Source organism: Haemaphysalis longicornis, unplaced genomic scaffold (assembly GCF_048455015.1).
Source record: "Haemaphysalis longicornis isolate Haplotype H1 unplaced genomic scaffold, Haemaphysalis longicornis Haplotype H1 scaffold_7, whole genome shotgun sequence".
NCBI classification, from domain to species: Eukaryota; Metazoa; Arthropoda; class Arachnida; order Ixodida; family Ixodidae; genus Haemaphysalis; species Haemaphysalis longicornis.
The window spans coordinates 106,411,759-106,437,254 of record NW_027526422.1 but is presented as its reverse complement, the minus strand read 5'-3'; the positions used below and the strand labels follow the sequence as shown (position 1 = coordinate 106,437,254).

At 46.4% G+C, this 25,496-nt stretch overlaps 1 protein-coding gene and 1 pseudogene across 1 annotated transcript; one reads left to right on the top strand and one right to left on the bottom strand.

The window, feature by feature from the left end:
* Positions 1 to 5,228: 5,228 nt before the first annotated feature.
* Positions 5,229 to 5,349, bottom strand: LOC144147437 (U5 spliceosomal RNA; annotated as a pseudogene).
* Positions 5,350 to 11,071: 5,722 nt separating this feature from the next.
* Positions 11,072 to 23,584, top strand: LOC144146779 (uncharacterized). Its single transcript, XM_077678708.1, has 4 exons — positions 11,072 to 11,224; positions 15,934 to 15,986; positions 18,392 to 18,481; positions 23,307 to 23,584. The coding sequence occupies exons 1-4, from the start codon at positions 11,158 to 11,160 to the stop codon at positions 23,556 to 23,558; spliced, it is 462 nt and encodes a 153-aa protein (XP_077534834.1). The 5' UTR covers positions 11,072 to 11,157; the 3' UTR covers positions 23,559 to 23,584.
* Positions 23,585 to 25,496: the final 1,912 nt, after the last annotated feature.

Sequence of the window (25,496 nt, the reverse complement as noted above, 5' to 3'; positions counted from 1 at the left end):
ATGTAGGGGCTTATAGATGATCTGCCTTTTGTTGGAATGTTCAAGTTTTTTACACAAGTAGTTAAGCTTTTTTATCTATACCTAAAAATTGAAGTGCCCGACTACAGCGGCCGCGGTAGATATACATATCTACAGTTGGATATATATCCGCCGTGAGCCCAAGGATTCGGGTTCCATTCCCGGCCGCGCGGCGCTTTTCTGATGGAAGCGAAAAGCAAAAAAAAATCCGTGTGTGCGAGATTTCGACGCCCGTTAAAGATCCCCAGCTGGCAAATATTAATTAGGAGCTCTCCACTACGGCACGCCTCATCGCCTGTGAGCGTTGGCATGTTAAACCTCCTAACCAGTCAAACTTACCGACTGGATGACTGGTTGATTCATCAACGCGCAGGGAAGACTTCTCAAACTAGATACTTGAAACTACGCTACCTCGGGCAGTCTTCGCGGGGTGACTAGTTTTGGCCTTGAGAGCTAGAGTTCAAACCACACCCCCTTCGGAAGCGGCCGGCATGAAGCAGAGGCCCGATGGCAAGGAGAGGCAGACGGAGGAAGACAGATACGCTTATTCTAGCATGAAACCATAGCAAACTTCAACAAAGACAGAGGAAGTAGAACATAGGGACAGGCGCCGGTCTAAAAACTAAAGTTTAATATCAAGAAGGGTCAATATAAAAACTTAACACAAAGCCATAAAACACTGCGCATGGGCAAAACAAGTTTACCGAAGGCACGGTGATAAGGCCACTGGATAGATACCGGCTACAGTCAGGGCCCACGACGATATGCAATTTGGGATGAAGACACACGCTTGCTTGGCTGACACAATTTTCTCCTCTTTCTGCTATGTGGAACGCTTGCACTATTTCGCGGAAGGGGGGGGGGTTTCACGGGGCCTAAATAAAATGTCAGTGGCAGGAAAATTAGGCTCACATCCACGGCACTTATCACTGTGTGAAGAAATATGGGATGATGGGGGCCCGTTGATGACAATGCCCTGCTCTCTCAAACCCACGATGATACAACTTGTGTTCCATTTCCTTTGTCTAAGTTCTCGATGCTTTCATCCAAGAATAGGTCTTTGCAACTAATCCAGCTTGCAACCCTTCCTCCGAGAGATAGGCGAAGAGGGAACGGAGACGTGTACGGTACCCGTGTCGCCACCTGGCGGAGCGCCGGGCACGGAACACCGGCCTGATGGCGGGGAGAGATAAGCGGCAGGGGAGGGTAGGCGACGAGGGAACGGAGGCATGCGTGGAACCCGTGGTCGGCACATGGCGGAGGAAGGCGAGGAGGCCGCCGCCGCACCGATAAACGCGCGCCACAAAGAAAGGCCACGACGCCACGTGCGGCGCAGAGCCGTGTATGATGGAGGAAGATAGACATCGAGCTGCGGTCGCTCGTACAGCGGCGAGGCTTAAACAACGCTGTGAGGCGAAACAAGACGATGAAGAAGGAGTGTATTCATTGCAAACATTTCTGTATATCGCTGCGAAACCACACCTCGACAATGGGCCTAGCCAGAGCAGTGAAGCTTTCGCTTCCACCTAGGGTAACCAAAGCTAAACCACACCATTTTTTACGTTGGTTTTGGTTGGCGGGCACCCATCCCACTAAGATACCGCGGTGTAAAAACCCGGTGGAAAATAGTTTGTTTGAAGTTTGCGATAAAACAAGTGTCATTGTTTTTTAAAGCAGCCTTTTCGTGAAGCGAACTTCTATTTTGTCTACATGACCTATTTAGGTGTGTCTAAATTTGGAAAAATCCCTAGAGAAGGCAAGCGTTGCCGGGGGCGGCAGAAAGATGAGATTAAGAAGTTTGCGGGGGTAAATTGGTCACAGCTGGCACAGGACCGAGGTAATTGGAAAATAAAGGGAGAGGACTTTGCCCTGCAGTGGGCGTAGATAGACTGATGATGATGATGATGATGCTGATGATGATGAAAATTGGAAAGCGAGGCTTTCTTGGTCTGACAGGTCCAGGTGTCTTAATAAAAACGCACTGCAGGAGCACCAACTTTACAATGACAGGACACATGATGATTACGATGATGATGATGATGATGATGATGATGGCCACGATACAAGAGAAAATGCTGCCCGTGGTCAAAATCGAACCTAGTGCATTGCGGCGCGTTCAACGATGGATGGGGGGAGGGCAGTTGCTCAGCTTTCTCGCAAGAATTCGTTTGCTGTCGTTTGAGTGTAATCTTTGATTCGCAGGTAGTTCGAACTTGGAGGTTGATTGCAGCGGCTTTGACTTTGGCACTTCCACATCTGGTTTGCAAGCGCAAGAAAGCTTCGAGTTTCAACCCTCGTCGTCGTTCCAGAGCAAAAAATACTACGCGTCGTCTTTCAAGGTCATTGATCACGTCGCGATGACCTTCAGCGCTAGTGCGCAAGCTGCGCTTTTTCTTCGTACCGCTTCACTCGCTCGCAACTTCGCCGCTGCTGTACCACGTGACTAGCGAGGATGAAACGGCTCCTTTGCCAGCTTGTTATCGCCCACCGGTGGCTGGGCCGTACGCGTGTACAGTTTAGCGCATGCGAATGACGGGACAAGGCGGGGGTTTAATGACTGAGATATGAAACGTTTTTTTTTTGTCGAAGTGAGCCAGATCCACCTAATACGAATTTGAGAAGCAAGTGGAAGTTTGTTACCGGACGTAAATGTAGCGCCATCAAAACTATTACGGGTATATTTTACATGACAGATAGGGGAAGTTTATGGCCAAAAGTAGTTAAAAATTATGCCGTGCATTTGAGCAATATTGGGGTTATAAGTTTAGATTTGGCTCAGATTGAACTGAAACACTCGAGTATATGCTACGTTCTTATGAAATCTTTATTTAAATTGACCTTTAAGCATTGTGCGTTGTATTTTGGCGGAAAAGGCGTTAAAAAATGAAACAGGGATTCAAGAACAGTGGAACTATACGTGGAGAAGATGCGAGTCCTTTTGGCACCATTAGCTGCTGTTTTCAAATTCTTCCTTGGGATAATTATCTTGGGCTCACCTCAAGGCACTAACGAAGTCAGCAAGGTCTTCATTGCTTTGCCTGGATTTCCAAAACGTTTCACACGAAGGCTGCTCATTTTTTTTTCTTCACTTTGATGAAGTGGTTCAGACACTCAAAGTTCAGGGAGGGGTAGGGGGGGATTTTCCAGGACTTCTTAACGACGGCATTTAATTATGTACTGAAATTGTAAATATGGGAGAAAAAAATAAATATCACTTCAGTTATTTAGCAGGAACGGAGAGACGAAATGAAATCATTGTTTCACATTTCTGTTTCATTTCGTTCACTTCGTCGTTGACATCTGGGGACAGAGATTTCGACGGTCTCCTAATTACCGTCTGAATTTAAAATAAGCCAACTCCGAAACTAAAAAAGAAACTTTCTAAAACACACACGAAACAGTCTGAATACTCCCGCCGAAAGCGAACTCCCATTGGGCATTTTGCCATTTTGGTACGTAAAAACAGCAGGATCTGGCTTATTTTCGATACGAAGTAGGATCTGAGTACACGTTTTTAGAGCGTCATCTCAAATATTTTCAAGCCACCCCTTTTTAGGGGAAAGTTGCCCAGATTTTCTTGTAACTGCAGGTTTATCCGACTCAGTTTCGGTTGCTGGATCTGGTTCATTTCGAAAAAAAGAACGCCTTATATGCAAACACTGCGCGAACTGACTTCACAGGGAACAAGACTAGCTATACACAGAATGCACGCGCACGAATCCACTGTTTGCTGGTAGCTTTCCTGACGTTTCGTTTCTCTGCCTCACCCTCGATGGCGTGCCGGCTAGGACGGCTGTGCGTTACCTTAGGGGCAACCGAAAGGCTGGATCCAATCAGCTATAGTAGGGATAGCTAGGCTGCGGGCTGCGAAATCTCAAACAAAGGCAATCTATCACGAAAAAATTACCAGTGGCTTAGCTCGGCTATGCCAGGATTTACGTAGCGTGACGTAAGGTTCAGCTGGTTATTCTTAGTTTTCCTGGTTGTCTAGGATTAGCTTGATTATCATGCCTACTGATGATTCAATGACACGCACATGGTATACGCATTATGTGGCACATGTGCATTTATCAAGCGGCTCCGGCGCAGCGTCACCAATCGCCCCAGAGCAAAGCTGTTCCACAGGCGATTTCCGGTGTTGCTGCGACGCACGAGCCATCGGTTCCACACCCGGACACCCCTTGCATGATAATGAAGTAGAACGGGCTGCCACGTGCGGAACGGAGGTCGGCGAAGACGCTGGACGCGTGAGGTGTGGTTCCGTAGGCGCACGCCGGTGTGGCTGCGACGCCCGAGCCATCGGTTCCACACACGACCATCCCTCCCGTGAGCATGAAGTGGACCGGGCCGCCACGTACCGCGCTTGCGCAGCACGGTGATGCCGCGACGCATGAGCCATCGGTTCACCACCAGGCCACCCCTTGCATGATCATCAAGTGGACCGGGCTGCCACGTGCCGCGCGTGAGCAGCACGGTGATGCCGCGACGCATGAGCCATCGGTTCACCACCCGGCCACCCCTCGCATGATCATCAAGTGGACCGGGCTGCCACGTGCCGCGCTTGCGGAGCACGGCGATGCCGCGACGCATGAGCCATCGGTTCACCACTCGGCCACCCCTCGCATGATCATCAAGTGGACCGGGCTGCCACGTGCCGCGCTTGCGCAGCACGGTGATGCCGCGACGCATGAGCCATCGGTTCACCACCCGGCCACCCCTCGCATGATCATCAAGTGGACCGGGCTGCCACGTGCCGTGCGTGAGCAGCACGGTGATGCCGCGACGCATGAGCCATCCGTTCACCACCAGGCCCCCCCTCGCATGATCATCAAGTGGACCGGGCTTTCGAGGAGCCACGCGAAACTTCTCAACCTCGGCCAGTGTTGCTGACGCTACAAAACTGTGCGCATATTCTTTACTTTAGCTCCTGATAACTAAAATTCGAAAGTTAAACCTAGGCCATATTCCAATCAATCGCAAGTACAACGAGATTTGCTATTTTCGAAAGCATTTTCAGCACAACGGGCAACTAGATTTGCCCAATAACATGACTCAGGACCATATTAATTATCACCATCAAAATTACTAAGTGGCTCATCCTTAGCCGCAGCACTCAGTATGCAACCCGTGACGCATCGCTGAGGGTACTCGGAGCCCTTCTGGAGACGTCGCGGCGAGATAAATTTCGTATTTTGGATTTCGAATTTAGGCCTCGCCCAAACGGGCAAGGCCTCCCAAAAATTGAGCGTGAAGCTCATTGGAATGTCCCTCCACACGGTAACCTTTAGTAAAAGGCGAAAAGTTATTGCGAATGTGGAGAGACCTGAGCGTATGCCTGTTACTCTCGACTGTAAGAGGCCCCCCACGACAACCCATTAACTTTCACCAATGACGCGTTAAACTCTAACAGGAATCCCGGGGAAAAAAACGCGTGACGGACCTTATTTACTCATCTCGAAACAAGCCTACCTTCGTGTGCAGCGTTTTTTAAGATAGAACTTCAGCTAGAAATATTCTTTGCAGCGTTTCTGTATTTTAACCAGTGTGCAATAATGGTGGACGAGGGGGTTACGTGGCTAATGCGCACGTGTTCTTTCCCGCCCCCAGCTTGTCCCGGCTTGTTCACGTGAGGGGCGGCATTCGGCACGTGATATGTGGCATTTGATACTTCTCTCTGAAAGCGGCTCACCGAAAACGCACTGCTCGGTTACCTCTTCGGTGTCCCCGCCTTACTTTATATGGTCTTAGCCAGCTCAGGAAGCTTGTTAAAAAATTCTAGCATAAAGTATAGGTTATTAAGCGCACACTGTATATGCCTCTCACATTTTAACCGTTCAGGCCGACGAAGGTATGCATATGATGGGCGGTGTTTGCGTCGGACACCGCAAGATGTACCACGTATATTTAAAGTTACACAAATTCTGTTTCGCGCTCTTTGCCCCAACTGGCATTGCGCCATAAAAATCCCACCGTCATCCTAAAGTTACACAGATGATGCGCTCGCCCTTTCTCAAATGAGCCATGAATAGAAAATACAGCTTCCTTTTATTTGAAAGAACTAGGATTCAGTATCTCACTCAGCTCCATTACAGCCACAAAAGATGTTTTTTAACGAAAAAAAAAGCAAGAAGTATTTGAAAACTTTCAAATTTTGCGCCACAGTGACGTGGTATGAGCAAGAATGACGTCATACGGGCCAACAAGAAAGCATAATTTTCAGTGCGTTAACTGCACGTTAGCACTCAAGTGATGCGGTCAAATGGAACTAGAGGCCCCATGACAGACATCCAGTCATGTGTCGTCACGACAGGTCAGTTAGGCGGCCGCCAATCGCACAAACGAGGTTCCGTGACGTCATAGAAAAGTTGCGGGAAATTGGCTAGCGTGTCGCGACTGCCTCACAAGTTTTCTTTAATATCTCCGTTATTTGTTCGAAGATTGCGATTATATCGGTACCATTGTTATCGGGACTAAGCAGTCTTTTTAATAAATCTAACTTTGTTTTCATGGCTCCTTTATTCAACCAACCCGCCCGCTTATAAAGCGAAAGCTTTTTTAGTTGGACCGATGGCGTTCTGTCACAAAAATGATGCATTTCAGTATAGACTGGTTGGTCGGCCAAAAAGCTCTGATAAGGTCTCTGGACGCCTGGCGCGGGCGTGAAACCGGGCTTCGATTGTGTCAAAACGTTTACTTGAAAATTGTGAAAAGGAAGGGTTTTAGATAAGACAACACACGAATCGATCATGCAGGGGGAGTAGAATGGTGTACCGTTATCTTTATCTCAGACACCCCGTATCGGTATACATTTAAATCGTTCGTTTAGATGTGTTTACTTAAGGCGCGAAACATCGTCGCATGAGAGTTCATTGGCGATTTGGGTCTTTGAAGGATTGACGATCGACTGGACGCTCTTGCATTAAAGGTTGGACGCGCGTTTCTATTTCGCGCTTTTCTGAACTTCATTTAAGAAGGGATGGTAAATTTTTTTTCTTGTTTGTATAGCACTGTAGGCACTGTATAGTTTTCAGCAGACTCAAACTTTATTGATCCGTGTATCAGGAGTTTGCGAGGACAACTCCTGCCTTTTTTTGTGAGCATCACAATGCTTTGGGCTCAATACTCGGAAGGAGCGCTTTTTTAAATGCAGAGAATTTCAGTAACTCACGATGTCACCCGCGTTGACGTCCGTAGTCCGCACCGTCCCCTCCCTACTATATAAAAAAAATACTATCCGGCGCCCGGTTTCGATCCCTCGACCCTGCGGGCGGAACGCAATGTACATGGTGCTCTACCCACTGCGCCACAAAGCCGACACAGAATGGGACGCTACGAACGCGCCTTATATCGTTGACTCATTCAAATTACTGCTGACGAGCGCTCTCTCGTCAGCAGTTGCCACAAGTGCAACAACATTAACGTAACGCAAACTACTTAACGTCGTGCGCCTCCGGAAATGCTCTGCATTTGATCGTGCCCCTAGCGAGGGGGATGTTTCACTGCGTCTTCTCTCGGTCGCGGGACCCGTGGCGCCATCTGGCGGAGGCGCGGCACAACTCGTAGCACTTTGAAAAGATGCGGCGCCAGCCAGCTAGGTGTGTGCGTTTCTTCGTTCTTCAAGAGCACGAACAGTGCTCACGCTTGGCCGTGCACGAAACGAAGGCTACCGCTGCGCGGCACAATACCTGCGCGGAGGTTGTTCTTTTTTGTTTCCCGCCAGTGTGAAGTGGTCCTTCCAAAATTAAACCTATGTTGTGTCTTCCTAAATTAAACCTATATTTGAGCAGGAAAGGATTGGCAGCAAAAGGCGCATGTTCATTTTGCAATCAGCACGAATCATTAAAACACTATTTGTTTGGATGTGTCTGTTTCATAGATTAAAGAAAACGTTACCTTACTGTCCCATTCGAACGTCTTAGACTTGAACTAAAAACTTCAGTTCTTTCATTCGGTGCTAGCTGCCTTGGAAAAACAAGCAAAGAAACTTACTTCCTCCTTCACGAATACCTCATGGCTGCCGGAAGACTTGTGTGCTAGCTGATTCGCACTATCATTTTTCTTGTGGAAGCGGAGTTCGAATACGGCTGCGTAAACTGTGGGAGACGTCTACGCCACAGCGCCCTGAAGTTATTTCTCCGCATTAAATGCCAAGCTTGACTTTGTGCCAGAGCGGATGAAACCAGCATGCCGAGGCGTTTGCTTTCTGACTTGAGCGCTAAACAAAAAAATTACAATTAGGCTTTTGCGTGCCGAAGCTACTGCAGTGGGGTTCACGTAGTAGAGAGCTATGGATTAACTTAGAGCTCTAGCAGCGTTTTCTCTATACGTCCGTGAGAAATGCAGCTTTCGTTGAGTGTAATCAACCGCCAGAGCTCATACGTAGCCGTGAGAGTCCGCGGAAATTTTAACAGCCGAGTTCTTTTAGCCGCAGCGATAAGGACGCACCACAAAGGAAGGCCAGGAGGCCACGTGCGGCGCAGAGCCGTGTACGATGGAGGAAGGCGGCACTCCAGCTGTGGTCGCTCGTACAGCTGCGAGGTTAAACAACGCCGTGAGGCGAAGATAGAGAGAGAGAGAGAAGGCTCTCTATTGGAAAAGCAGAGAGGTTTGCCGGCATTTACAGACGCTTACATGCTTCTCTGCTGTGGGTTAAGGATGGGGGAAGAAAAGGCCAAGGAAGAGCTGGGCAGGAAAGAAAAAGAAAAAAAAACTGTCGTGTACTTGGCCCGGCAGCGGACTTTTCTTCTGAGCTTGGGCCACATAGTTTACAATTTTGAAATTTGGCCAGTTTTATCCAAATAAGAGAATAAACTCCGTAGAGCTTGGCGCTGCTTTGACGGATGAATCCATGGTCCTGAAATATTTCTGAGAAGGAAGGTCCCTGTTCTAGACGTTCCATGCTTTCAAGGAAGTGGGATCTCGGTTCCATGTAGGCCGCACATTCTAATCAAATGTGTTCAATTGCTTCAACGCAACCACAATTGTCGCAGTGCGGATTTGGCGTCGCTACAAGGCGAAATAGGTAGCTATTTGTGTAGGCACAGTTCAGGCGTAGACGATGGTACAACGTTTCCAGGTTACGAGGAAGCTGTGTCGGGAGTCTTGACTTTAATTCTAGGTCAATAGTGAGTAAAAAGCATCGAGTATTTTGTAAGTTGCTCCATAGACGGCTTCTTTCAGTCACCGCAAAGTGGTGAGCCATGGCAGAAGCTTGTGTTTTCGTGAAATACACCTTGCGGTATTTTCGGTAAAGAAGGCCCTTACGGGCTGCTTCGTCGGCTTTTTGGTTACCTTTGATGCCGCTGTGTCCAGGTATCCACTGCATTTTAATGTTGTGTCCAGAAGACCAGGCAAGATGGTGGAGGTATGATATATCACAGGCTGCGATTTGGTGGGGGGAAAATCTACTTCTCCTACATAGAATTTGCAAACCTGCCTTGGAGTCCGTGAAGATACTCCATTGGTGCGGCTCATGGCGCAGGATGTAAACGATTGCCTCCTTCAGAGCGTAGAGCTCAACTGCTGTCGAAGGTGTTTGTCGCTCAAGAAGAAATGAAAGCATTTCACCAGTTTGCACTTGAGGCATCGTCTACACGCAAAAAATCATTTCCTAAGTCGTGTCCCCTCCAAGTGCAGCATCTCCGGATTCGCCCAGACTATTCAGAGCATACCACTGTCTGTTCGAACCCAGCTCTCACCAATAATTCCGCCGCATTTCCCTCCGTGGAACTTTGCTCCCCTACAAATTGAATGTGGTATCCAAGGAATTGGCCCCAAGAAGACTATGCCTCAGTCAGAAATCCTACACATCGTTTTAGACTACATGTATAGAGCGCATTCAGCAAGAACATTCATATTCACCGATGGTTCATCAACCATGCAAAGTTCTTCTTCAGGTCTATACATACCATGAGGCGAAGAAAAGCGATGAATAAGCAGTTTATTCATTGCAAACATGTCTGTATATCATTATGAAGTCACACCTCAACAAATGGCCTAGCCAGAGCAGTGAAGCTTTCGCTATCTACTACGGTTAACCAAAGCTAAACCACGGCCATTTTTTTCTTCGTTTGAAATGGTTATTTTCTCATAAAAGTGGGAACGTTCTCAAGTCGCGTTCAATCAAGTAAACCTGATGTTAGGGAAAACGTGCAAGCCAATTTTTCGTCCAGAATGTGCATTCCATGAAGCTACCGACGAGAGGCATGATTTTGGGATTTATTCATACTTCTTTTTTTCAATGCTCCACTTTAATGCTAACAAGGAGTTACACACTACCAATACTGATTGATTGTAAGGTTTAACGCGCCGACACAACGCAGGCGATTAGGTGCGCCGTAGTGGAGGGCTCCGGATTAATTTTGACCACCTGGAGATCTTTATCGTGCGCCGAAATCTCATGCACCTGGGCGTTTTTGCTTTTCGCCTCCATCAAAAAAGCGGCCGCCTCGGCCGGGAATCGAACCCGCCACCTTGTGCTCAGCAGCACAACGCCTTAGCCACTGAGCCACGGTGGCGGGTCACGCTACTAATATTGTTTTGAATAATTTTCCTATTATGTCACTGCTATGGATGTATAGCGGATAACATATACTTGTTTCTACGTTTATTTTTTCTGGTAAACACAACGTCCATGAAGCCATAATGGGGTTTCGTTTTAAAGCGTTATGTCACTTCGACCAACATTTATATGCGCATCGGCACAGCCATTGGACTACATTCTTGCCGCCCACGTCAATCCCCCCAGTCAGGTCAAAGTCTACCCGCAGCCCATCTATGATGGGGTGGGTCAAAGTCCACGCCAACCATCATTTCCTGGCGTTAAACATGTCTCCAAGTATGAACAATACCGGATCTCCGGAGTCGAAAGGAATATCTCAGTACGCCCCCCGATGACTTTGTCCAAGACGCACGTACTGCTGTTGTTGCAGTATTTGCTCTCCTTATCGCCAGGCCATACATCTATTGTACGCACTATCTCCCATTATCCGTATCGGATAGAAAAGTTGCCCGGATACGTTCTATATTTGCTATTTTATTGCACACGTGACAAACTGTGTGCTCCGTATAAATGGGGCCCAAGCGCGCCGAAAAGGTCACTCATTACTGCTGGCGCTTCCCGCGAAACCAGTGACGAGAATGGCAGCCCGGTTGGCGCTCGTTCTTCTTTTCGCAGCTTGCATTAGCTGCGCCTTCGCCCAAAAAGGTATGGTTTCTACATGTCTTTGTCTTCCCGCGATCACTGCTTAATGCCCACGCTGTACTCAGAAGTATTCGCAAAAGTGCTAGGCTTGATGGCGTCACTCTATTTGTGTCCATGCTAACGAAAAATTATATACTGAGTTGCTAGCAATTCGAAGAGGTTCGAGCCGCTTGAGCAATTTCGCCTCGGCTTGAGGCCGCGAAAACCAAGGTTTTAGCCTGTTCAGAACATTTTGTTCCTTAACCCAAACGGTTTTACGTCAGCGTGGCTCGAGCTTTGAATGGAAATCGTTTGGTTCGTTTGTTTTGTGACCAGAATGCATTCACCTTCATTTGTGTTACATATTCACAGAGAGAGACTCTTTATTACAGAGAAAGCAGAAAGGTTTGCCAGCATGAATTCGCCGACATGGTACTCTGCGGGAAAGGGGGGAGACGGAAACATTCACTCTCTTTAATAATTGCCTTGAACACTATACAATTCCAACATAAACAACGTTTTGCTCCCTGTCCACATTCAGCTCAGCGATAAATTTATAGTAATACAAAAATCTTCCACAAATGTTACTGACGTAATTACTTTATGTACATATTTCGACGACCGGGTAGCACTTCATATCATGCAGTGAATGAAAACCGTTAGTTTTAAACTGCCGAGTTCGTCCTCACGTTATCATCCTCACCAGCATTTTTCTTCCGCGTTTTACTTAACCGGGCTTTTGAATAAAGTATTTTCTCTCTCTCTCTCTCTCCTCTCTGCGTTATTATGACTGAGAGCCATGTCCATTCGCGCCTGTAATCTGCCTATCTGACAATATTACTTGGTTTAAGCAAAACTAGAGCAATAATATTTGGTTTTAATATGTCCCGTTAGAGCTCAAAGTGTAATTTGTCACCTAATGTCGGGAAGGCTGACACCCACGCGTTGATATCTGTAGGGCGGAGGTAATCATCATGTATACTTCTTAGGGTTTGCAGGAGCATGGAGAAATTTATTGTGGGTAGTAGGCGTTGCCAGGCGCCGTTTCCCACCGGGGTGGTAATTTGGAATTTGCGAAATACCTTCCTTACCACCACCCGAAACTACGACGGAGGCAGTCCTACGCAATCACCCGTCGGAAGTTAAATCAGGCACAGCGAAAACCGACATGACCATGAAAAGGTCAAGGTGTACTGGTAGGCTCGCCGACAGAGATACAACCTCGCAGAAGAAGCGAAGTAGATGCCATTTAGGTATGCGCGACGCATGCGCACTGAACTTTGTTCTCTCCCGTCCTTGCTCGTGCAGGGGAGTAATTGCTTTTGAACAAGCCAGCATATAATCAAGTGACACTAATTGATCGGCTTTAGCAGCAACACCGCTTCATATGCCGTAATGGTGCGGGCAAGGTTAAGTGGGGGCCCAGCAAAGAGTCGGAACGCCGTGTCAGACACTGGGAGATAACTTTGCAAGAAATTTCCTCTCGTTTATTAAAGACCTAAATTGCAGTGCAGCCGCATTTATTAGCCAATATGGTGCGCTGTGAGTGGCCTTTGTACAGAGTAGGGTGAATAAAGCCTTTGCTATTAGTTTTGTTTCTTATTGGACCCTTAGCGCTTCCAGAGCATGGATGAAAAGTGCAACAGAATCGTTCCAAAACACTGCATTGACGACCAAGTAAAGGCTGAAGTACATGGAGCGAATATTCGACAAAACGTCGACGAACAACGTCCGGGGGGCCGGAAACGGTAAAAACAAACGTCGTCCGTCGCCAATCTAGCTAGGCCAGAAAAGTCGCCGATGCGACATACCGAAGGAATCAATCAGGTCTTCCGATTTCCTATCCGTGGCGTGTAAATATCGCTGGCGAAATGCCGGTTTGGAGGCCTTTGAAAGCAAGAGAGCTTGGCTCGCCCCTATCGAGCTAAAAGAGGAATTCTAAATTAGAGATGGCTCCAGGAAAATGAGGTTGCAACGAGTATTGTCCGCCCGATTCTGATAAGCTGCAAGCGAAACACAGTCCGGACACAACTGCCGTGGCTTGTGTCGCCGACATAGGCAAGTACGATAGCATTTATTGCTTTAAATAAAGGAAATCCGACTAAATTGCTTGTATTATCAGCGATATGTGGCCGGTCATCGGGAGCTGCCCGTGAGGAGCAGGGTTTTTTACTGCGAGGGTCTCTCAAATTAAACAAACACTAGAAGCAGCAAGCTGAATGTATAGATGACCTTGTTAGGCAAGCTGCATTTCGCATGGACGCGCGATTTGGTGAAGTGGAAGAGAGGTAAAATGCTGTGTTCATGTTCCGGGGGTCGCTTGTTATAATACCACCGGAACCATTTTTTGGCTGTTTAACTTTGGTCATCACTCTCTTTGTCCTGCGACAGTTGGCGCTTTTGCACCCTAAAAACGAATATTTCAGCAGAAGACACGATCTTGACTCACGCTGCCATTGATTCTGGTTATGGAGGTTCAGTTAGCCACACTGAGAGCAACCCAGCAGCGACGCTATAGTGAACTAGAATAGTGACGCGGCGGCGGTCGCAGTGCCTTCGCTCCATGTACGTTGTCTCATATGAAATCTTGAGAACTCAACGTATAAGACCCCTGCAAAATTTTTACAAAGAGCGGTACGAAGACGCTATGCTTTGCTTTCACGAATTTGATGTCTATGGGGAAATAATGAGACTGGACACAATTAAATGAGAAGGGCTGTCAAGGTGTAAGAAACAAGAGAAGGTGGGAAGGCGTGTGTCATAATAACGTTTTTTTAGGATCGTGAGCTGACGTAGTTCAGTGCTTCTGCCCTGTGGACTTGTAAAGAGTCAATGGGGCGGGCTCGGTAGGCGGATAATTTGGGCAATTCAGGAAGTTTGTTAGTTCTTTGCAAAGCAAGGACAGCTCGGCAGAAGAGGCCAGTGTAATTAGTAACCGAAAAAGGAAAGTACTCGGGATAAGCTAGAGTACACTCTATTCTGGCGTGGAAATGCACATTACTGGCCGACCCAGTCCGATTCGTGTAGATTACAGTGGGCCATTTTCTCGGCCCGGTATGAAGTATGTCCAGCCTATTCACACCTGAAAGAGTATGTAGCCAAGACTTCCTTTTTATGCGAGTATAGGGTTAGGACACCAAAACGGAATCAAGTCGTTCCGCCATCTGGTCGTCGACCTCATCTGTCGATTATTGCCGAGATTGAGCGCTGCACTGTGACAGGAGCTGGGGAAGCCCCAGCCGTCGTCGTGTTACTTATTCGTGTTTATGGTTTTCTTGCGGCTTGTAGCGGAAGTGTATGGGCCTGATCATTACGTGACATTCGTGCAACTACTGAAATTCAAAACGAGGTCACGCGACGTCCGTGAGACCACTGCGTGCTTACTAATCGGTGGATACCCAAGGCGACCCCACAAGTTTTGTCTGGTCGTTACAGACGGCGTATTCACAAATTGGCAACGTACAAGGCCATCGATACGGTGTCATTCCGCATGTCACAAGATGGACACTCATGGTGAACAAATGACAGTCAATCAGTACTTTGCGGTACGCTGTCAGCTATGACATGAACCCGGCAGACAGACAGACAGACAGACAATGAACCTTATTCAAGGTCCTGAGGAGCACCGCCGCCTTTTATAGCGGCAGCGTGGCGGGCCACTCCCACGTGGGGCCAGGGAGCCCGAGCCTCACCGCCGCGTCGCGGGCCCTCTGTACGGCCCTTAGCTTGTGCAGTAGGTCGGGGCTCTCCAAGTCGGAGCGCCACTCTTCCACGGTTATGCGTTGAGGGCCCCGAAGAGAGGGGCCCGGCCAGAGCATGTGATCTAAATTGCTACGTTCGCCATAATCCGGGCACTCCGGTTCAAAAGTGTCCGTGTAGGAGCTGCAGTTGTGCAAAAAAATGTGCGCGACATCAACCTGCCCTCATCCGGCTGTGACGGCTTGCGGAATATTATGTTTTGACGTTGTCGTGGTCAAGATAGAAAATAAAATCTTTCAGGTTTTAGATGCAACGCATCTCTTTAACTCGCCTTGTCCCGCGTCGTTATCGCGGCGTAGTCCGCATCCCTCCCCCATTCTTCTCGCCGCGGCAGCTGCGCGCTCCGCCGCTCTCACCGCAGCGCCATTTGTGCGTCAGCGCGGTCAGCGCGCCGCTTGCGCTCGTCTGCGCTCGCTCCCGTCTCTGTGCCAGCTGTGCGTTAGCGCGCAGCTTGCGCTCGGTTAAAAATTTACACCATCTTCCCGCGAGGGGAACCATGGGGTAGGGGCGACGCATCGGGGGTGAACATGCTGCGTAAATAGGATACACAACAACAGCAATCCACACGCTGACATCGCTGACATAACGGAAACGCAACGGCAACCCCCGATGCATTGCATCTACCCCATATTTCCCCTCGCGGGAAGATGGTGTAAATTTTTTAATTCACTCCTCATTTTTGTGCTGTAGTTCAGTATAGACGGTGTAGCTCCTTTGCGCTATTTGGCTTGCCGTTTTACGTTTCCAGAATTTACAACCACGCAAAAAAGTTAGATTTTTTGTGATGAGGGGCACTGGGCCCCATCCCCTGCACCCCTACAAACAATCTCACTTTGCGTTGTAAAAAAATGTGGAGGCGTTTTGCTATGAAGTCGGATAAGTATGGGCGCATACAAGGCCTTCTTCAGTGATGCTATCCTCAAAAAGGAGGGTTCAATACCACTCAAACAACATTTCCCTTTTTCTTTTACCAGAGGATGTTCGGAAAGAGAAAGAACAGTGTGAAAGAGCCTTCGGATTGATGCCGGTGAGTATTTTACCAGCAAACTCAAAGCGCCGAGAGCTAACCGCCGAAATTGCACGCGCAGCCGTGCACTGCTGTTTTTCTCATTCATTGTGTATGTGACGCGACTTTAATCCTAATTATGCTCTCAACAGCCGTTAAAGCCATGCAAATGTGTAAAATTCGGATAATACATTGACTCAAAACTAAAGCTTGATCAAACGAAATCGCACCTTTTGATTGTAAAAACAAACAAGCGATAACAACAGGGAAACAGTGAGAAAATGACGTAGCTTGCTCTAATGGTGCAAAGCTGGAGAAACAGCACAACTGGCCGTCCCTTTCCCTCCATCGGAGAACCGGCTATTGCGCCTCTCAGACATCTCCGAACTAGCCTGAAAGTTATTCGTAATTGGTACGCCTGAATCGTTTTGTCCGCTGGCTTTCACATCTCTTCCAAAATGGATCGCATCAGCACGCGCTAGAACCCGCGGCATTCGGCTTCGCGAACTCTGAGTCTGCGCACGAACCCGAAGACTGGCGACGAGATATGCACGCGAAAGATCCCGCGAAACGTTTTCTCTTAGGTCGAGCTGGACGACGCGGGGCGCCCCCCACGAGGCGCACAATCACGTGCGCTCGGTTTTTGTATTCTTTACGAGCTCCTCCCGGGGCGCAAGCCCACGCGCAAGCGGATACGACACCTGGCGCTCCTCACTAGGCGCATACTCACGAGCTCTCGGTAATTTTTCTTGGTATTTTTGGCGAATGCCGCCGAACCAAGCTCAAGTCTAAACAGCTCTGCAGCTAAAGCAATGCAACGTTCTGTGGAGGAACTTACTTTGATAGGCTGGCATTTCCCACTCCCGACGAATTCGTTTCGTTTTAAGGTCGACACGAAAGTAGAAGTGGCGGAACACACACGAAAACGTAAGTGCTCTCTATGTAGACCAAGTTTGTAAACCAAACTAAATTACAATTTCAGGGACTCAACCAAACCCAGAAGAGCATATGGACCTTTGGAGGTGGAAAATTGTAGGCGCTAGTTTCAGAATGACGGATGGAAGCACAAAGCACCAGCTGCACGATGCGAACATGGTGTCATCTAGGGAACGTAGCAGCACGTCATTACACGCGTTTATAGTCCGACGCAGCTCTCGGGCAAAGCAGGCATGATCTCCTTACGTGAGGTTGCGAAAACACGGCCTTCTATCTCAAAGCGCGCCAGCTCAATGTACAACACCAGCTGCTCGTGACGTAATCAGTCGGTTACGGCGTGGCATCAGCTTCTCCCCTACCACTCGCAATAAGAAAATATTAGACGACGTCTACACCTAAGGAGGAGGGAGTATCATTTCTCCATGGCTGCAGCAGTAGGGGTACACGAACGAGGAAAGCTCTCTGTGCATGCTCATGGACGTTGAGAATGCTGAGCGCGGCACCTGGAAAACCGTAGCATGGAACGTTCGGCTTAAATACTTCAACCTGCAATATCAGGATTGTAAGAGGGCAGAGAAAAGCCATAAAACACGTTCGTAAAGTTACTTCACAAATGTTGACTGTGTAGCAGAAAAAATAAAAACAGCAGACGATGGTAAATGTTGCCTATTAAGTACTTATCTCCTACCACAAAACTGGTACCCGCGGTCGTGATGCTCGCTGCCGAAACGAGTTCCCCAATCCTCATTTGCGTGCCACGCGTAAAAGAATTGTCTTTATTCGCGAGGGTACCCAACAACATGCAGCGATCGTGTGGGTGACCATAACGAGTTGCTACACATGCAAATACGATTATCGTAACCGTAAAAAACACTGTAGACCCCCTTGTTCTATGCCCAAGACTACTACAAATATAAGTGTTACCTATTGAATAAGTCCAACGGAGTTCGCACTATCACATAATATTTTAATGTATTGGCACATCGAGTTTTTGGTCTTGCCAATAGTGTGAATGTTGTTGCTGTGGAAACAAACCAATTTCGTCACGTGTGCTCAAAACCATTCGAATAGTTAAAACCTAGGAGCTCCTGGAGAAAACACAACGCCCGCAGAGTGTGGTTGTGGTGCCGTCTTTAGCAGCGAAAGTGGTAAAAACCAGGCGTTGTGTTTCCGTACTTCTCCCGCTGCCTTTTCTCAAATAGCTCCCCATAGATATTAAATTGAATGCTTTATACAAATTTATGGAAGCATTCCCTGAGTGTATGTTTCTCTATATGCGGGTAACTTTGTGCCTGTGTGAGCGTGTGGGGCGTTTGTGGAAGTAATTGTTTCAGAGGCACACCTATTGTTTAAGTTACACCAGTATGACATTCACTATGTAAACGAATTCGCGTACGTTGTCCACCACACGCGGAGGCACATAACACAGATTGTCGCTACAGTAACAAAATATTTCAAGCTTTTTAAGGCATTTTGATTATTTTGTGCAGTGGCGGGACAACTACAGACTTAACTGCCGGTACCTGTGCAAAGGTTGGCCCATCAGGTTTGGATACGAGGAGGACGGCAAGCCTTGCGGGGTAAGTGGGTCTTTTTTATGCAGTAGCCTAATTCCCAATTTCCGTCCTAATGGCGTAGCGGTCGCTTGCGCCTGGTTTTTGTTGCTCGGAGGAGCCCTGACGTAAGTCTTCCTGCATTTTTACAGACGAGGGATAACCATTCAGCATAGAAAGCAAGATGAATGAGGTTGTAAAAGGGATCACTAAGAGTGTCGAAGCTGGTGTAAACCCTTGGTAAAAATTTGGAGAGCGGTGAACGCCACCCGATCATCATCCTTAGATCTGTATTGAGGAAGACGCTTGATGGGTTGCAGACGGCCACTCTTGCTGCAGACGGCCAGTCTCTATGTGACAGCAGATTTGCGGCGTCCCAGGCGGAGGACTAGTCCATAGACTAGTTTCTACTCCGAAGCCGTGTACTCCCAAGAATTAACCGCAGAAACCCGTTGAAAGACACCCGCATAGGCACATCGCGTTAAGGCGCTCGTACAGCTATGTTTGTACACGTGGAACTGATTGGAACACTATGAAACGTACCCTTAAATCTAAGAGCATCTGCTGTAACCCAACTGTGCTACATGCAAGTATGGCACACCATTTACCAAAGGAGTTATTCTATGTCCACAATACCGACACGCATAGAGAAATCAGCACACCAGTTGGCATGAGAGGTTTTGATCAAAATACAACAAAAGCTTCGTCAACGCAACCACGAACATGTACTCCGAAAGATCTTGTTGTTTGGAAGCGTATGGTTTGTTATATCCCAGAAAACAGCAGAGATATATAGCTAATAAAACAAGTAAATAGCATCCACATAGCACATGTAAGTAAGCGACACGACATTGTTACAGAAGCTTCAACATAAACCTTTTTCGGGACGACGCCGCTAAAATTGACCCTTAGTGAAATTCAGGTGCAGTCCAGCCCGCGAATAACGAACACATCGGCATACGGAAATCACTTCGCTATATACGTTTTTCGCTATATTTGCCCATAAATCTATGTATACGAATTGCAACGAAAAACGAAGATGTGTTCGTTATAGCCAGGATTTCGTTAAAACCGGGTTGGCTGTGAGTGGGTTACATTGTACTAAGACTGATAGAGCACGTCCATGTAAACCCGCATAGGCCACAAATAGCGCTATCCCTTAAACATAAATCCAAGAAATATATATTTTAAAAGATGCTATCGTCATCCCAGAATCGAAACACTACAATAAATTCATTGCCCCTCAAAGGAGGGGGCGGGGATCAATTTTCAATTCAATTCAACTTTATTTACCAAGAAGGGAATACATTTTGATTTGCAATACATCATCTGGGCCCATAGCAACCTTGCTAGTGGCGGGCCCCTGCAATAAATACGTCATATTGTATTAACTCAGCCTTTAAAGTAACTCAATACGGACAACAAAAGAAAAGCGGTCGTCCGAACCGTAACAGACCATACACATCAATGTACTTAAACATAGCACATATACAGTCATACATGCGCATGCATACAAGTAAATATACTCATACATAGACATATATATGCTCACGTTTTAAGAGAAGCAACGGCAAATGTAGTCTCGGAGCTGAATGTAACCCATATTTTGTCCAGGACCAATCATTTAAAAAGAGAATATACATGTTTTACAGGTGGTCACATTAGTTATATGGAGGTCAAGCTCGCGATTCGAAATTGTTACCTTTGATACTGTTTTTCAACGCTCAAGAAAAATTGCAGCTTTCTTTAACGTCCACAGAAATAGCGTTCCATATATTAGTTCCCAGATACTGTATTGTACGTCTGTCATACACGTTGTGTACAAGCAATATGCTACAATTGATGTTTGCCTGACTTCGTGTTACTCGACCTGATTTTATAAAAATATTTGATGGCAAAGGGCTGTTTTCTGACAAAATATTATGAGTGACGCAGGCTATTTTGTAATCTCGGTTGACAAAAAAGGCATTATTTCTAGCTTACTGAATAAAGGAGCGGTGTAGTCGGTACATCTTGAAAAGGTTATAATGCGGAGTGGTCGTTTCTGTAATTTTATAACTGGGGAGAGATACGATAAATATGTGCTGCACCAAGTTTCAATGCAGTATATTAAGTGACAGTGAAAGACAGGTAGGTAAATTGTTTTTAACGTTTGCAAGGGGTAATGCGGTCATGCCTGGTATAACGTGAAACAAGCAAAACTTAATTTTTTACACAGGTCACTGATATGCTGTTTATAATTCATGGCCTCGTCAAGGACTATGCCGAGATATTTATATGTATCTGCTTTTTGAATCTGATCAGTTCCCAGTTTCAGGTTTATTGAAATATTGCTATTTGCACCTAAGGATGAAAAAGGAGTATATTTTGTTTTCGTTACATTTAGCATCAGCCTGTTTTGATCAAACCATTTCGCGATATTTATTAAATCACTATTTGCTTCTATTTCTTGCTGCGGAATCCCATTTCCTACGAATAACATAACCGTGTCATCAGCGTACATCATGGCTTCCCCTTTTACTAAGCGATTCGGAAAATCGTTTACACAAAGAAAAGTACAAAAGGTCCCAAGACAGAACCCTGAGGTACTCCAGCTGCTATGGCTAGAAAATTTGAACAAGTGCAATTTATGGAAACACATTGTTTGCGTTGGGACAAATAACTTTGAATAAAATTTAGAGAAGAATCCCGGAAACCATAACACTGAAGTTTCTTGAGAAGTATATCATAATCTACAGTGTCAAAAGCTTTTCGCACAACTAAGAATATACCGACAGCCATTTTTCCTCCGTTTAGTGCGGTATTAATGATATTCGCAACGTTAATAACAGCTGTGGATGTTGATTTGTTTGGACAGAATCCATGCTGTTGGGGGGCTATAACATTATATCTAACTAAAAATTTAGGAATGCGCTTTGCTATGAGCTTTTCAAATAATATATTTATTGCAGAAAGTACAGAAATGGGTTTATAGCTTTCAATTAGGTTGGCATCACCATTTTTATATACAGGCATTATTTTTGCAATCTTAAGCATGTCGGGGTATACACCATAGTGCCTTGTTAAATATTTTTTCAAGGAATGGGCTGATTACCTTTGCATTAAGTTTCAAAATTCGCGTGGTTATGCCATCATACCCTAGTGCTTTGCCAGTAGGCATATCGTTTATAGTAGACATTATCTCTTCTGAAGTAATTTCAAAAAACACAAAAGAATTTACAATGCTAGAAGGCAATGGGAAGCTGCTCAGAGGGGGTAGCTGTAATGCAAGATTGCGGCTAACGTTGGTAAAGTACTCATTAAAGCTGGAAGACAGTTCTGCATTTCATCCATCCTTGCGCCAAAAAAAAAAAACATCATCATCATGCATTTCATCCACCAAACAAAGATAAACCCGGAAGTGGTGAGGAGCGCGTGTTTCCCTTTATTACAGAATTTATTACCTGCCAAAGGTTTCTTGAATTTCTTTGATTTGCTGCGATAAGGCTACAATAGTTTGCCATTTTACTGCGGCGCAGTAAAGCTGTTAAATTGTTTCCCGCAGATTTGTACTGCCAGCGATAATATTCATTTTCTTTATTTCACTTGTGTTTTCGGTACCAATACTCTTTGGTACGCGAGAGGGTAAGGACGCTCTGGGTTATACAAGGGTGTCTTGGTCGCTCGTTCTTACGCGGCTGAGCAGAACTTATTATTGCGTTATCATCGAGCATGTCCCGAAATCCTTGTTACATTTTGTTCACGTCTGTGCCATTGAAAATTTCATCCCGTAAAGCGTGTAAACTATCTCGCAGTCGACCGCTATCAATCCAAGTTGCAGACTGAACAGCAGTTGGTGCGGGCATGTCACAGCGAAATGACCTAAGGAAGAAAATAGGTAAATGATCTGTGATGTGTGATTGTAGAACAAGAGAAAAAGTATCGCCGGCATCGTAGTTGCACAGCATGTGGTCGATAAGAGCCGGGGAATGATCGTTAATGCGTGTTGAGTGCGTGATGGTGTTTCTGAATCCGTAAGATTCATACATCGTTCTGTACAGAAGGTTGGAATTTCCCTACAAATCAAGGTTAAAATCTCCGCACAGTACTGTTTTTTTTATTATTAGCAGCCACGTTATCTAGGATTATTTCTAATTTTTTTGAAGAAGGAAGGAAGCCGAGAGTTCCGTGAACGATATACCACGTCAATTGTCAGCCCTATGCCTAGCTCAACAAACAGCATGTCGTATTAAGAGGGTACTTGGTTGGTTAGGTGGGTACGTGTGTTGAATTCCAAGTTTTCTTTTATATATATTATCACACCACCTCCCCTCGTTTGTGTTGGCCTGGAAAGGGACGCTACATTATATCCTGGAATATTTGCAACGTGGCTAGGTTGGAGCCATGTTTTTGTCAACGCAATCACATCGTAAGCAAATTTCTGTTCCCGTAGAAGCACCTGAAGGCTATTCATATTTTTATTAACACTGCGGATATTGCAATGCAGAATTGCTACATTGCAGCTAGTACTGTATCTATCGTTTAAGTGTACAAGTGAGGTCGTCATTTCTCGGTTTGACAGGCGCTACGCCTACACAATCTTTGCCAAGTCGTCTTCAGAGGCATTGTGACCGATAGGCGAGTTTTCAGTTTTTCTCGCAAGAATCCTTCCTTGCTGCACCCAAGATAACTTCCGCTGTTTTTCTTTACGCAAACTTGTAGCCTTGCCAAGCAGAACTTTTTTGTTCTGGGCACAAATGATCATTTACGTACACAGCGTCAGTCTCCTGAGAACAGCTGAGTACCCAAATAATAACACCTTTTTGTTTTGTACATTTTCCTAACTTCTTTGCAATTTCCGTTCCTTTTTCAGCCGTTCAATTTACTTCGCCGCGTTTGCAAGGGCGGCAAGTGCGTGAAAGAAACTTCCCGTCCAAGCATGGATTATCCAGAAGAATCCGAAACTTCCCGTCCAAGCATGGATTATCCAGAAGAATTCATCACGGCAATCGATGAATTGGTGTCGGAGGAGGACGAAACTACGGCGGCGCGAGAAACGACCACTGAGACAGAAGTTGGAAGCACATCATCCAGCAGCCAAGAGAGCTCTTCAATGTTTGAATAAATAAACGCCGCATCATCCTACTCTAACGGCTGGCCAACTGCTGTTCAAGCTACTGAAAATCTCTAACGAAGCTATGTTGTTTCCCGAGTTTACCTCAAACTCTTGAATCAACATCCAGGAAATAAAAACGGCTAAGTTTCATAATTTTATTACGTTATTTAATCTGCGTATCAGGCATCCTCTGCACCATGCCAATACCGCAGTATGCTGAATACGTTAGGGCATAATACTTGTCACTACATAAGTTACAATGATCAGTTTCTTTCACTGGGACACAAAGGGTGAATTTTATAGAATACGACTTTGTAAGGCATGATTGGCCGCAAATGAATTTGGGTTTCCAGATTCACATTTGGACAAGAATGTTGTTACAGGCGTTTATTAAGCTAGCAATGAATCTTACTACTTGTGGTGAAATTTTGGAACCACATTCTCGCATTTTGACATTCAATTCAATTGCTTACTTCCGCACGTTAAAAGGAATGTAACCTAAATTTTTAGTTCGAACAGTTCGCTAACATTTTGCAGTTAGCGAACACAGGTCATTCATGGAAAGTAACGCAATATTGCAGTGAACGCGAGGCACAAACATGAATCCCCCAAATATTTCATAGAACAACTTGGAGTTTCAACACATAGAAAACAGTGTCGATGGTAAACCCACAAGACTATTCAATATGGGACACTAGTTTTAGGCGTGCGCCAAAGTTAAGGCCTGCTGAAGGTAAACCGGTAACTTGAAACAAATGTGTGCCATTAAACGATAGAGAGGGAAATAAAAGAAAATTTATTGCAAAACCTCGACCTGTGCGTGCATACCTGCGTTATCGTTCGTGGGTGTAGCCCATCTTATCGGGCAATGGGGTGTTCTGCGCTAGGCGGCAGTGTTCTTGAACGGAGGGGCTGCGACAGTCAGGGCATCATCCCATGAAGGGGTAGGTGATCCTAGATCCTTTCCAGCATGGAAAGGATCTAGGTTCGCTTGGAGAAAGGGGTGTTGGGGTGGGGGTGGGGCCCTTTGGTGGTTGAAGACAAAATTTTTTGCATGTGTCTTCCAGGACGTGTGATTCGACAGAGAGGGATAGGGAACAAATGTGAGCATTGCAGATACATAGTTCAAGGTGTCTATACGCCTCGAGCTTCGCGATCGCTGCGCCGCCTGCCGCCGCTTCTCCGCCGCTTCTCCGCCGCATCTACGGGATCGCGCTGCATGGCTGATGGGGGTTGGTGCAGTGTTCCTGTTATGTTTCGATTCTCTTAGCATTTCCGCTTCCTAAAAAAACTCGTTATAGTGACGTCTATAAGCAAAGCAAACGTTTAGGGCACTAAAAAGCAGCTGCGTCTTCGTGGAGTACTGAACGCCAACAAGAGCAACCGGGGTACGTGGTTCTGCGCACTTCGTCGCCGCTCTTCCGGGCGTCGGGGATGGCATCAGTTTATCAGCACTGCCCCCTCCGAACATGTCAGGCATAAGTGAATTGTACTGTCGCCTCATTTAGACCTGACAGTGGCAGGGTGCGAGGTTGGTTTTGTTTTTTAGCGCCGACAACGAATGCGGCTTCGTTTGGAATATACACGTCTGAGAAAAATATTTTCGGGGCTGTGATTACCCAATCCCAGACAATATCTTATGGCCTCTATCAGAATATAAGTCATGCAAAAATTTTAAGTATATTACAAGGCTTTGCTTCGTTAAATATGTGCCCGCTCACGACTTATAGCAAGAGCTAGTGAAAATTGATGAAACCACGGCAAAATAAATGCTGTGCAAGCCCGGAAGAAACAGAATAGCTCTAATTGTAATGAAAAAAAACCCAGTGCAGCTTCTGATATGCTGAAAACGTTCGTCGAAACTTAAGCCTGGTATCACTCACCAGGCCAACTAGACGCGAAATGCACTGCTTTTTCGAGACATGGCCGGGGGAGCGGAGGCGGACG